The 13,856-nt window shown below is 29.3% G+C and overlaps 1 protein-coding gene across 7 annotated transcripts; it reads right to left on the bottom strand.

Annotated features, from left to right (window-relative positions):
• Nucleotides 1–5,280: 5,280 nt before the first annotated feature.
• LOC112272716 (sulfhydryl oxidase 1) lies at nucleotides 5,281–10,433 on the bottom strand. Of its 7 annotated transcripts, XR_016498542.1 has the most exons (14): nucleotides 10,080–10,433; nucleotides 9,671–9,875; nucleotides 9,280–9,304; nucleotides 8,950–9,042; nucleotides 8,474–8,658; nucleotides 8,053–8,146; nucleotides 7,728–7,796; nucleotides 7,433–7,506; nucleotides 7,066–7,192; nucleotides 6,855–6,886; nucleotides 6,656–6,689; nucleotides 6,402–6,548; nucleotides 5,945–6,011; nucleotides 5,281–5,732 (listed from the first exon to the last, which is right to left on the bottom strand). XR_016498542.1 is itself a non-coding variant. In XM_024500752.3 (13 exons), exons 1-13 carry the CDS (start codon nucleotides 10,141–10,143, stop codon nucleotides 5,397–5,399), a joined length of 1,701 nt encoding a protein of 566 aa, XP_024356520.1. In that variant the 5' UTR covers nucleotides 10,144–10,433; the 3' UTR covers nucleotides 5,281–5,396. The 7 variants fall into 7 exon arrangements, 6 of the variants coding, with proteins under 6 accessions (XP_024356520.1, XP_024356521.1, XP_024356523.1 ...); XM_024500752.3 differs by having other exon boundaries at nucleotides 6,402–6,689; nucleotides 8,011–8,146; XM_024500753.3 differs by having other exon boundaries at nucleotides 6,402–6,686; nucleotides 8,011–8,146.
• Between the last annotated feature and the right edge of the window lie 3,423 nt (nucleotides 10,434–13,856).

Genomic DNA, 13,856 nt, shown 5'->3' with positions numbered 1-13,856 from the left:
TAATTAGATCTCTCTTTAATTCAAACATTTTAGATTTGTTATGGCTAAAAAAATATAATCCTTAAATAGATTGGATTTTTTGTAGTTTTGATATTTTTCAAAGCATAATTAAGAATTTTATTAATCTAATAGAAAGTCAAAAATCTAGTGCAATCAAAATTATATTTTTAGATACAAGAACTTTCTTATACTACAAAAAAAAGATTCTATTATATTATTTATACCACATATATTTTTAATAGTGAAAAGATTTTAAGTCTTTCAAAAATATCTTTAAAAATTTAATATTTATTTAAAGTCTTAAAGAAATATCAAGATTTTAAAGATATTTTTGAAAAAATATATATATAAATACTCTTCTAAAATATTGCCTTTATGATTGTTCAATAGATCTTCAAGAAGGAGTTCAATTGCCATTTGGACCAATCGATAATTGCAAAATGAGTTGGCTAAACTCAAAGAATACATTGATATGAATCTAACTAAGAATTTTATATATTATTTGAAATCTCCAACAAGAATTTTTATTTTATTTAAAATATATATATATATATATCATTACCAATGTATATAAATTATCAAAGATCCAATAAGATCACCATCAAGAATAAGTACCTTCTACCTTTAATAGCAAGACTTCTTGATCAACTGAATTAATCTAAGATCTATATTAAAATAGATTTACAAAGAACATATGACCTAGTATACATCAAAAAAAGGAGATGAATAGAAGAAAATATTTTGAACTAGATATATACATTTGAAATACAATGTCATGCCTTTTAAACACACAAATATTCTAATTATTTTTCAACAACTTATAAATGATGTTTTTTAAAAATTTCTACATAATTTTGTCATATTTTATTTAAATGATATCTTAATTTATTCTAAAAGTATAAAATAGTGTAAACTTTATGTTTGTCATATGTTATAAAATATTAAAGATGTAAGATTATATATCAAGATAAAATAGTATATATTTCACATTACTCAAGTTGACTTTTTAGGTTCCATCATTTCAAAAAATTATCTTATGATGGATCTTAAGAAAGTTCAAATATAATATCAGTTTTTTAATCTTTTTTGAAATTTATTAATTATTATTGGATCTTCATCAAGAATTTTTTTAAGTTGTAGCTCTACTTACTTATTTAATATGTAAAAACAAACTTGTGTGGAAAAAAGAAGCTAAAGTATCTTTTAAAATTCTAAAGATAGTATTTATTTCTATGAATTTTATTATAGATCTTTTAATCTTATATTCTTATGTTTCTATATTTATGATAGTAGATTGTTTCACCAAGATGGAACATTTTGTATCATGTACAAAGTCTATCACATGTAAAAAAATAGCTAAGTTTTTTCTTGATAACATCTATTGCTATCATAGATTACTCAAAGATATTATATCAGATAGGGAGATTCAATTTATATGAAGATTTTAGAGATTTCTTTTTAAAATTCTAAAGATCAACATAAAATTATTTGTGGCTTTTTATCTTTAAATTTATAGACAAATAAAGTGTTTAAATCAAGTTTTAGAATATTATTTGAAATATACCATTAATTACCAACAAGATGATTGAACAACTCTTTTGCCATTGATCAAGTTTGCTTATAATAACATAGTTTATTTTTTAACTCAAAAAATACTATTTTTACTAATTATGATTATTATCTACAACTTAATGCTTTTGATTTCTCAAAAGTCAATAATCATGTAGTAGAAGATTTGACAAATTATTTATTAGAGCCATGTACAACAATGAAGGTATAATTAAAAGAAATTCAAGAATAACAAAAGATCAATAAAGATGCTTATTGCAAACAACAACCTCAATTCTATATTGGCAATAAGATAAGATTACATTGTTGTAATACTAAGATTATTTGCCTTAATGATAAATTGGATTATTATAAACTTTATCCATTTCTTCTATATATATTATAAACAAATCAATCAAGTTTCTTATCAATTACATATATCTTAATTTATAAAGATCCATCTAATATTTCACATGTCTCTTTTTGAACCATATAAAATAATGAATATTTTGAAAAAAAGAAAAATACCACCGCCTTCTATAGAAATAAATAATAATCAAGAGTTTAAGTTGGAAGAAGTCTTAGACTCAAGGTAATATTAATTTGGATTAGAATATCTTATTCATTTCTGTGGATATAATATTAATGAATGCACATAGGAGCCATCAAAGAATCATGCAAATATAAGACAGAAGATCAAAGTTTTTTATCAATATCATTTATTAAAACCAAAATAAAGAATAAAGTAATTTTTTTCAATGGAAGAAAAGATGTTCAATGAAGATTATATTCTATCTTTCAATTTCCATTGTAATTTTTTTATATTAGTAGAGCTAACAAGATTAAAAACCAGTATCTAGCAAATTCAATTCAAAAGCTATTGTTTATTGATTTACTAGATGAGACATTATAATTGTTATAACTTTCAAGATAACATAATAGAGATGAAGACCTTCAAAAATGACATATTCTTCCTTGAATAGATAGCAAGATACAATATGTTTGATATCACAATCTTGAAAGAGACTTCCAATTTTTGGTCATTTTATTGGAGGTAGAAACAATTTTTGATGGTGTTATAAATATTTCATTTGAAAAAAGTTACAAAGGCCTCAATAATGATTAAATATCATGGTGGTCTTTCTATCCTAGAATAAGACATTATCAATAGGTAAGAGGACCTATTAATTACCTTTGAAGAGAACAAAGATCAAAATATGTGACAAATATAATTTTTTGTATCTTAGACTTTCTCAATATGTAATCACCACTCTTTGTGGAACTTGTCCCTAGAAGGGGGGATAATATTATAGACATATATATTTATTCTAATAATTATCTAAATAATATAAATAAGTAGAAGTAAGTAAAAATAAATAAATTAAATAATATCTTATAGAATAGTTTTTTAGAAGCTTCATAGACTTGATTTCATCTTCATACATATCTTTAGGTGATTGATAGGTTGAACACTTGGCCAATAAGTTAGCCACATATTACATATATTGATAGCTTGTGGTATAAGCTAACTATATAGTGCACATATAAGAAACTTGCCTTGTAAGTTAAGACATGTGTCTTGCAAATTGGACATGTATTGGAAGGCCTATAGAACATCACTACATATCTCTTAATTAGATAGTATACATCGAGGTAAGAGTGAAGATTTCTTCACTCTTTTTAACTCCTTTTTTGCTTCTAGTTTAGTTTCAAGTTTCTCTAGTTTTTCTTGTCTTTTGACAATAGCTATTTCAATTTTTTTTTTAATAAACATATTTACTTATTTCTATTTTTTCATCTTTCTTTGACAGAAGTCTCATTTTTTTATTTGTTTTTATCAAGTCCTTGACTTTGATATATTAATTACATTATTTTGATATTATAAATAAATAAAACTCCTATTCATAAAATAAAATAGTAAGTAAAATATTTTTAGTCGTTATAAATTATATTAATATTTTTTTAATTTTATTACAAAGGTTTTATATTTGTAAAAATTAAAAAGATATAATATGTTATTGTTATGATATATTATAAGTTTAATTGAAAAATAAATTTTAGATAATTTTAAATAATCCATTATAATCAATCTTATAGAATTATTTATAAAATACATATAAATAATTTTGTAGATTTTGATTGATTATTAGATAAAAAAATCTTATATTTTCCAATAATGCAACAATCCTATTCAAGATATTGAATTACCATTATAAATCAAAGACATTGATATTAAAACATTTTAGATCAATATCAAATCTCCATTGACAAAATAAAGGTTTGATTAAAAACTAAAAATATATTAAATAGAAATCAATGTATAGGTCTTTACAAAAATATTTGACATGTTATAAAAATATTTCAAAATTTTATAATTAATATTAATAATTATTCTAAATAGAAGCTTTTATTTATCAAATTCTATTTTATAATGAGTAAATTTTTTGTATTGATAAAATATTCTGAAAAAAATAATTAGTCCTATATAGCTATCTTTTAATTGAAAAATAAAGAAATAATTTAAAATTTAATTGTAGATTAAAATTATTATTATGATATAGCATACAACATTCTTTCAAATTATTATTCAAATAACTTTGAAGTTAATAGACATATTAGTTTTATTGTTGCTATATTTGAAGAAGTTAATAATATGATTTTATGTAAAAAATTAAATAATGCAATTAGAAATATGTATTGTAAAGAATTTAAATTAGAAATAATCTATTAAAATAATTAAAATATTTGTATTATATAAAAGATAGAAAGAAAAATTCTTTGGAATCATTACTTGATATCAAAAGTTTATAACTTTTAGAATGTATTAATAAAGAATGTTTTTGGAAAAGCTTATAAATCCAAATGTTTGAGATTCTTTTATACTACTAAAAGACTAGATGTTACATAAAATGAGTATTCTAGCAAAGGAGTTGGTATCTTAATCAAACTATACTTACTTCTTTGATTTTTTTTATAGCAATAAAAAAATAATACTATTAAAAGTAATAAATTTCTTACATTAGATCCAATAAGAGGAAAATTTTATTTGGCAATGGAATTGATGCAAACAAGTGTAATAAAAGATTTTTAAAGAAAAAAATTAATACTATATGTATGTATTTTTTATTAATAATATTATTTATTAAATTACAAAAACAATGTGTTCCTTGTATAACATTGTTTTATTTGTGCAACTCCAAACTCCCATTCAATTTAAGCTTCAGTTAGATTTTTAAAATAATATAAGAATTTTTAACATTTATTTAAGGAAAAAAATATATATATGATATTTTTTAACAATATTCTTAGAATTATATAATTGATCTTTAAGAAAATATTCAACTTCTATTTGGATTAGTTTACAAACTATTCTAAAACAAATTATTTATCTTAAAGTATCTTATTAAGAAATTTTAATAATATATATTAATATTTAAAATTCTTTAAAGTTATACCAATATTTTTGTAAATAAATTTTGGATCTTTGATTTTGTAGATTGTTGTAAACTGAATATGTTGATTATAAAAAATTATAATTCTTAATCATGTATACTTTTACTTATCAATTAATTAAAAGAAGTAAATTTTCATAGAAAAGTTAATATTAAAATTATATTTTAAAATTATTAAGTTACCTATCGTAATCCTATTTGTGCCATGTGTGTTCGATGACGAGCCTTAATTTTATCCACCGAGACATGCCATGAGAAGATAACTGATGACACAAGCATGCACCAAAATACACTCTACAATATTACTTGCAATAGATTCACATCTTCTTGTGTGAAAAGAATAAGAAAAAAATCTTGTCGAAGTCTAAGTAAAGACGGAAAAAATGATAGTAAAAGTCAAGTAAGCAGGTACTTAGATCGTAATGAGAATGTGCGCAAGTAGTAGTATGTCGCACAAGCGAATCCACTGCCAACTACAGCGATACCCACAGCAGCCCAGTATGGCGCAACGGGCCTTGAGTCATATGCAGAGCGTACTTTCATCCCATTTCCAGGGTTCTGAGGAGAAGGCCCATAAAAGTCCATTAGGTAATAGTACACAGCCTCCTCGTCCCAGTCGAAAGTCAAGCTGCTGGTTTTGTCGCGGCATGCGGGACAGTCATTCTCTGCTGGCCACAACTTCGACGAATTTCCTTCCGTTTTGTGTTCCTCTGATGCAACAACCTCAGTGATCTGCAATGTAGGTAAGACATCCTAGTTAAGAATTCCAACCATGTTTACAACTCAATATCGAAGATAGTATTTATGTCCATGCAACGTTCCTAAAAATAAAGAAAAATGATTGAATCACCAATAACACAATACATTGATTGTAGCAATTGAAAAAACAGTCTGAGCATCTTAGTAAGGGAAATACATTGCTTTAAAGATGAGAAGAAGCTTACCATATTGTGGATCCTCCACAGCCATAGGACCAGGTCCCTCTTACTTATTTGTGAACTAGCTTGACTTCTGAAAACAGCCATGTCATAAAATGAATCGTGAACTAAAGATATTATAAAAGATTGATGGTATCAATGCAACCCCAGTGCAGAAGATACATGCCTCATGTAAACGAGGTAAATAACTTGACCTCAACATAAGGGTTTGGGAAAAGGGAAAGAATTTGGAGTCATAAAGAGCAGTCCAGATAGGGACATTTGAATCAGCTATTTCAGATGAACACAGAAAGTAAACCGTATTCCAGAACAAACAGACCGTCAGATATTGAGTTTCTCAGACAATGAATAAACCTTGGCACGTAATTCGTCTGTGCTGGCATGAATCCTTTCTAGATATTTTTGAGAGAATCAGACCAGAGAAGACGGGCTACACTCAATCTACAAAGAATTAGAAACACACCTGGTGGTTGCATTTCGAAAATGATCACGACAATGATCACATTTGTAGAAGTCGTCAACAAATGCTTCTATTGCTAACTTAGCAAAGGTAGCCTCAAATTCTTGTACTCGAACTGTCAATGAATGAAGCAATAGCCACAATCCGCAGCTGCAAAGGGAAAAGTTAGATAAGTGAGAGGGCAGCCAACGAAGAGCCTTGAGATGAGCTTTGTGCTTGAAATGACAGGTAACCGCCAGAAACTGTTTCGTTCTTACTACGATACTCTGTCCTGCTGTTTGATGAGTCCTGCTGTTACATTAACAATAAATAGCCGTAAGATCTACAAGAGCATGACATGTGAGACAAGGGTAGTACCACTCTTGGCTAATTTTTGCAGATGTTTTGTAATTATTAGAACAACGCTAGCAGTACGGTGTTGAGAACCCACTAAACCTCAAGTAGAAAGTCGTTCACCTGTAACCGCGACCTTTTCCATCGCAAGCTTTCTGGAGAAACCATTTCATGAGAATTGATGCTCATATTTCTTGACTAGTTGATCTCGATAATTAAGGATAGCGGAACATTAGAGTATGAGACGCATTAAGGCAGAGGAACACACAAATGACAACCGATGTGTTTCTGGATGTCAAAATATGAACAAAATGAAGAAAGTGTAAGGAAAAACCCAGAAGCGACGAGGTATGCCTGGACCGCACAACTGTTGCTTCCTCAATGCATTTGTAGGTTGAAACTGGCTGGCAGGCCACCATTTCGTTGAATCCTGCAGCAATTTTGCACTCCCAATCCGACACCTGATATTGCATCCTTCGACCGTAAGTTTCCTTGCTTAAACAGAGTTGTGCAATGCGGATAACCTAACTCTTCAGTAGCTAAAATTCCCAAAAATAGAATCAACAATAGCAACTTCGAATCCAAGCATGTGGTGGTTAAATTGATCATTGAAACACTCCAACGTCTGCTTTCTACTCATACTGAATACTGATGGTACCCACACACATTCTGAGAGGACGACACAGTAGTAAGAACAGCACCTGTGTGAGGGATGATGCATTTCCAAGAGATGCAAAAAATCCAGAAAAGAGGAGTGACTGGATGACCGTAGCATCTGCAGGAGTCATGCAAAGAGTGCCAAGGGAACTTAGATAAACAAGGACCATCTTATGCATGCTGTACTCGAATGAGCCGCCAAGCAGAATATCTTATGCCAACATGCAACCATAGACCTTAAAGCCAAATTACTAAACCAACCAGAAAGATTGAATACATAACATTATGGAAATAAACGAAAAACGTAAAGCGTCTTCCTACGAGGAGTTCGTGGCTTACCTTCTCATCCAACATGTATGAAAAAGCATACGCGGTGGCTTCTTCAACATCATGCAGCATTCCAGGAATCTTTTCATGAACACATGGCATTTACAAACTCACATCAAGTTCTGAACATAAGCAATAACTGCGAAATCGTAATCCAAACGTAAATAGATAATACACTATCCGTTCACTTGGTGAAAACTTTACGACTCTTTCGGCGACAATGACAACTCCTGTATGGTAAACTGTCCAAAGATCTAAACAATCCTGCCTAGACATCATAATGTAAGCAAACTACTTTGATGATTCTCATGGCTATGTGGTAGTTTTGTGGCTGGACCTCCCAAATGCCAAGCTCCTCCGAGAACTCCTGCTTTGATATTTCAGTTTCGGTGTTTGGAGTTCCCGGTCTTACGTCATTCAGTGAGTACTTTCTATTTCCAAAAGACGACATGATTAGAGGATGGAATGAAATTTCTTAAAATGGATACAGAAAGGTAGTTGAAATAGGGAAAGCAGTACAAAAACACAGATTAAAAGCACAACTTCAACACTATAATTTAAGGCTAAGCTTATCATGCACAAAAAGGTATGCTTGATAAAGATGCAAACTTAACTTATCTTACATCTCATATTGTATAACCTCATCCGAATGATAATCGATCGACAAATGTTCATACAAGGTCGACGCACTTGAGGTAACTGAAAGACCAAAAAAAAAAAAAAACAAACAAACAAACAAAACAAAAGTAGACGCTCACTTCTTAATGCGCGTGTTTATCCATTCAAGTAAACTTTCAGCACTGCTAACAGTCGCTCCAGCAACAGATTCCAGTCCTAACGTTTGCTTAAAACCCCCATCGCCGGACGCAAAGACTCTAGGAGGTCCCCAATATAATGTCGGATACGATTGAATATCAAAGCGCTCGCAGAGGCCCTTGTTAGACTGCTCCAATTGATGTAAGGAAATTACAATAATTCAACAGATGTTAACAGCAATGACAGGACTAAATCTTGTGATCAGTCATGCACAAAAGCCAATCATGATGTGGGAGGATCACATACTAACTTGAAAGATTGAAGGAATTGTTAGGATAAGGCTAATTACACACAACTAGGTGATCCATAATTGACATATATGCTTCATCTGCTGAAAATGCAGCAACTATTGTTCCATCATTAACACATACAGTGACTTTCACAAAATATTGAAAAATGGAAGTCGGCAAAATATCACCTCTAGAGCGCAGTTGACCATGGTGACGTACACCTCACCCTCATGAATTCCAGTCGGATCATTAAATAAGCATGCCACACGCTCGTAATGTGGCTGCACTATCACAAATTAGGCTTAGAAACAGCAGTTTGCCCAGTACTCTGTGAATAGACATTTGTTCCGCTAAAACCATTCTCTTCAAAGAAACTTGCAATTTTGATGTTCGTTAAACCTAGTTTTAATTACGTTGCACCTTGCGCACTAATATACTGACACATCCTGAAAATCTTGTGAAGAGCCGTGACAGAATGACATCAAATGCTTTTGAGAAATTTCAGCAAGGAAGTCTACCTTGAACTGCTGGCACTCCGGTAACCTACACAGACATGATTTCAAAACGCTTTTAGGCTGTAATGACAACCAACACTATTTAACCCCCTCAGTAGAACTCCAATCCAGACAATAACTCGTCAGATAATGCCAGGCATTGAGTGGGATACATGAGCCATCCCATACCTTTGCAACAATGCACAAAAGAACACAAGATTGAGTAAGCTTTCCAATGCTGACTTGGTACTACGTGGACAAATCCTCGGGACACCAAGCACACCACATTAAAGCGTCGAATTCATATGCAAGTATTAACTGTGTCACGGAAGGTGTACTCTCATGTATACATGTGCTTTAGAATAAAGTGTGAGGGTTCAGGAAACCCAGTCTACAGATCGAAGAGTAAGCTTACCAAGACGCGAAAAACTCCACGAGTGCATATGGAGTATTCGTCTGCGCCAGACTCGGGTGGAATATCTTGTCATAAAGCTCAACAGCACAATCGTCTTCGTTACCCAGCACGCTTCCAACGCCACCCACTAACAGCAGAGCTGCTACCCACATGCTAGCCCAGTTCCTCTCACCCGCCATCTTCCTCCCCCTCACTCGTTTTTTTTCTTATGACCCCAGTACACAAAAAATCAGAGAGCTTTCGTAACAACGTTCGAAACCACACCAACATTAAAATCAACCACAGGAGCTCTCTACCAAGAATGTGAATCTGTTGCGCAAACCCTTCCGAGCTAAAAAAAAACCTCGCTCAGCAAGAATGCGACCCATTGCACCATTCATTTGAGCCTCACACTCGGAAAATGTAATACCAGGGATCCAGATCCACGCCCCCATCAACCCAATCACGTACGAATAACGATCGATTTTGTACATCACCACGACCTCGTCACCATCTCCACCCAAATTTGTAACGATTTCTCAGCAACAACTGAAGCAACGGAATCTTGGGCAAAACCACGCATCACGCTACGACAACATTGCTGCAACATGAATCCAGCAACCGGAGCTTGATTCGGCACCGAACCCAGTTATCCAATCACTTGCACAAGTTCTACTTGCACCGATTTCTCCAACCCAACGCCATCGTTCACTTCACCGAAACTCACAAACACACACATCGCCATTGATTGTATGGATTAGCAAAAAAGCAATGCCAGTTGGGTTCAGTTTGCATTATTAAAATGGGATGCTGTTGACGCTTTCTATTCAGTGGTACAAAGATTTTCTGGTGCATGTTTGACATAAATGGTATGATTCTACGGAATGATTTCTGTTCTGTCTTGATTACAAACAAAAACTAATGTCATCTTTGTATTTATCCCTATATGTATATACATACATACATATATATATATATAGATACTTGTGTATATTCTCCAAGTCATCGGCACATAAAATGTGCAAAGTAATCGGACAAACAATTCATCAGACAAGTTTTTAATCAAGTTTGTTGTATTGTCCTGTGCCGACAGTTGCGTGGATTTATAGTTTGAATTATGTGGATTTGCAGAGCATGCAGAAAATTATATATATATTAAAAAAAATAAAAGAAAATTGGATAAGTTGTTACGGCAGGAGATGAATAATTGTGACTTTTATCCAATGAAATGTACTATGTTTGTATATAATTTCCTATTTTTAAGCTACAATAAATAATAGTTTGTATAAATAATTATCAAAAATGTAAAAAGTGAAGAGTTAAGTTTAAATTTATATCAAATATTTTTTTCTTATTAATAACTTTAGATCATAGTAATCATTTTAATAATTAGATTAATATGCTCAATTTTTTTTTTTTAAGAAATACGAATAAGCTAGCAAGCATTTGAGAAGTAGGTTTAACTTGGTTAAGAAGTAACTTGCCATGTCAACACACTCACTAATATTAGTTGCTTTAGAGTTTGCTCTCCATTCTTGGAGAGCTGCCAATAACTTGGTTGACTTGCCATATTGCATAATAATGAATGACCTTGGCAATCAACCTCCAAAGATTGTCTTTTCATCTTTGCTCAAAAACAATTAATAAGTTGGGATACCATGTTGCTTTGTTGATTTCTTTTTGTCAAGGTTTCAATATAAGCCACTACAATCATAGCCAATGTTGACATGGCCACTGATGTTATCAAAATGTTGGACAATAAAAGAAAACTTATTCTTGAGGCTAAAGCCGAGAAGATAGCTAACAAAGCTTTTCAATCCAAGAGTGATGTGTTGTCATTGAGCTGCATAGAGATGAGATGTATTGCATGCTTATAAATTTAGACAAAGAAGCAATATTGGAAGAGTGGCACAAATAGTAAGGTAAGTTGAGAGAGAATTCATGTTGCAAATGTCATAGCACACTTGCTCTTGGTCAATCGCATTACCCATGCACTTATAGTAGTAACTTGCAAATTGGGGCTCTCATGGCTCATAGGTTTGGTATGACCAATAGACACAAAGCCAAAAACATAATGACCTTGGTATGTACATGTATTTGTTTTATTTGGATATAATTTTGTATTTTATATTTTTAATAAAATCATATCTACATAAAAGAAAGTATTCTTTTTTATAATAGCCTTGTATCTATCATTTGATATTTGATCCATTAAAAGCATAGTTGTTGACACCTTTAAATTACTAAATGTAGATTTTATAATCCATAAAAATATCTAAATTAGTTTTATAATATTAATATATTATAGAATTAATTTATCAATATAAATACAAAACAAAAACATAATACAAAATTAAATAATAACATCTAACAACATACACTTGTATATAAACGTTATTTTTGTAATTATGATTTGTAAAATTTTAGTAAAAAAATAAAAAAAATCAAAGAATCTAACATTTTTAGACTTTATTATAACCAATTAAAAAATATATAAAAAATAATAAAATCTTTTAATAATGATACTAATGCTATTATTAGAATTTCATTTATTTATTAGATAAATAAAGATTTTGATAAAATTATAATAATTGTGCAACTTGTACTAAATATTCACTTTATATATTCTATATTTTATTATATTTTTATTCTATCATAAAAAAATTATTTATAGATATTTTTAAAAAACTAAAAGAATTATATTAATTTTATATGAAATTTTCCAACGTCAAAAAAGCATCTTCACCAATGATTTCTAATATTTATTCTTGCAAGCATGATAAAACATCATAAGTGTCCATCCTACAATTATAAAATAATGCCAACATTAATTTTGAAAAAATATTTAATATATAATTAAATTGTATTTCATATTTTAAAAGATAAATGTCATTAGTTCTTAAAACTTACATCGAAAAATATATTATAAGATTTACATAAATTATTTTTCTTTGACATCTACCAAAAAATTCTCAAATTTATTTTTTACTATCCACAATGCTCATTATTTTCTTAATTTTCAATGTAAAGTGCAAACTATTATAGAGAAGTTTTAGCTTTTTAAGTTTATAATTTAACTTAAAACATATAAAGACCTAGTTTTTTTTTTTTTTTTATCATCCTTGCTACTTATATAAAAGCTTAGTTTATTTTTGTTAACCTTGTCACTTAGACAGTAAAAAAAACATAACTTATGTAGCAACTATCAATTTAGAATTCCAACTTAATAGTAGTTATAAATTTAAGACAAATTAAGTAATTTTCATCGGATTCATTAAGTTTTTTTTATTTAATAAAGTTATCATTCTACATAATGTGTTTAATATTTAAGTATTAAATATTGAATAAACTATAAAATATTTATTATTAAAAAAATTAAAATTTTATAAAGAATGAATATTTTAGAATATTTTAATACTAAAAAAATCTAACATTTGCCTCAGATATTTATAAGACATTATTGTATAAACAATAATATCTTCTCTATGTACAATAGACATAATTAAAATAATATATTTTAAAAATAAAACTTAGTAATACATTGATTTTAAGAATATTTTTAAATTATTTTTAAAGTTTTATTATTAAATTTATTAATAATTTTATTTCTTCCTTATATTTATTTATAATTCATCAAATCATTGTATCTTTCATATTTTTCATTTTTTCATTTCAAACATCTTTAAATCTTCTTAAACAAAGAATTAATGCAAAATTACACACTAATTACTATATTTACTAGAACATTTTTTCTTACATCTTAACTGATTTAGAATCGAATCACAATTATGTCACTGTAAATTATGATTTAGGCTATAGCTTTGGTCATAATTGAAACCATATTTTATTTTTAAAAAAAATATAAAATGTTAAATTTCACATTAATTAAATGCTACATGAATCAATTATGTTTCTATTCATCGACTATATCCAAGTACTTAGGTCTATTAATTTGTCACCCCATTCCACTTTTGCTTGTGATAATCGTCATGTTTACATCACAACCAATATTAACACTTATGCATGTATCTCTTAACTTACAAATCACATGGTTACCAAAAAATAAATAGAACCAAAACTAAAATAAAGTAATCATTCACACATGGAGAGCAACAACCCAACTAACAATAACTTGAAATGCACTCAACGTGCTTATAAAATGACCAAAATGACCAACACTAACAGACAAGAATGACCCTCTTTTCTA

This window comes from Physcomitrium patens, chromosome 19 (genome assembly GCF_059467195.1).
Source record: "Physcomitrium patens ecotype Gransden chromosome 19, ASM5946719v1, whole genome shotgun sequence".
NCBI classification, from domain to species: domain Eukaryota; kingdom Viridiplantae; phylum Streptophyta; class Bryopsida; order Funariales; family Funariaceae; genus Physcomitrium; species Physcomitrium patens.
The sequence above is the reverse complement of the archived record's forward strand: the minus strand, read 5'-3'. Positions and strand labels throughout refer to the sequence as shown.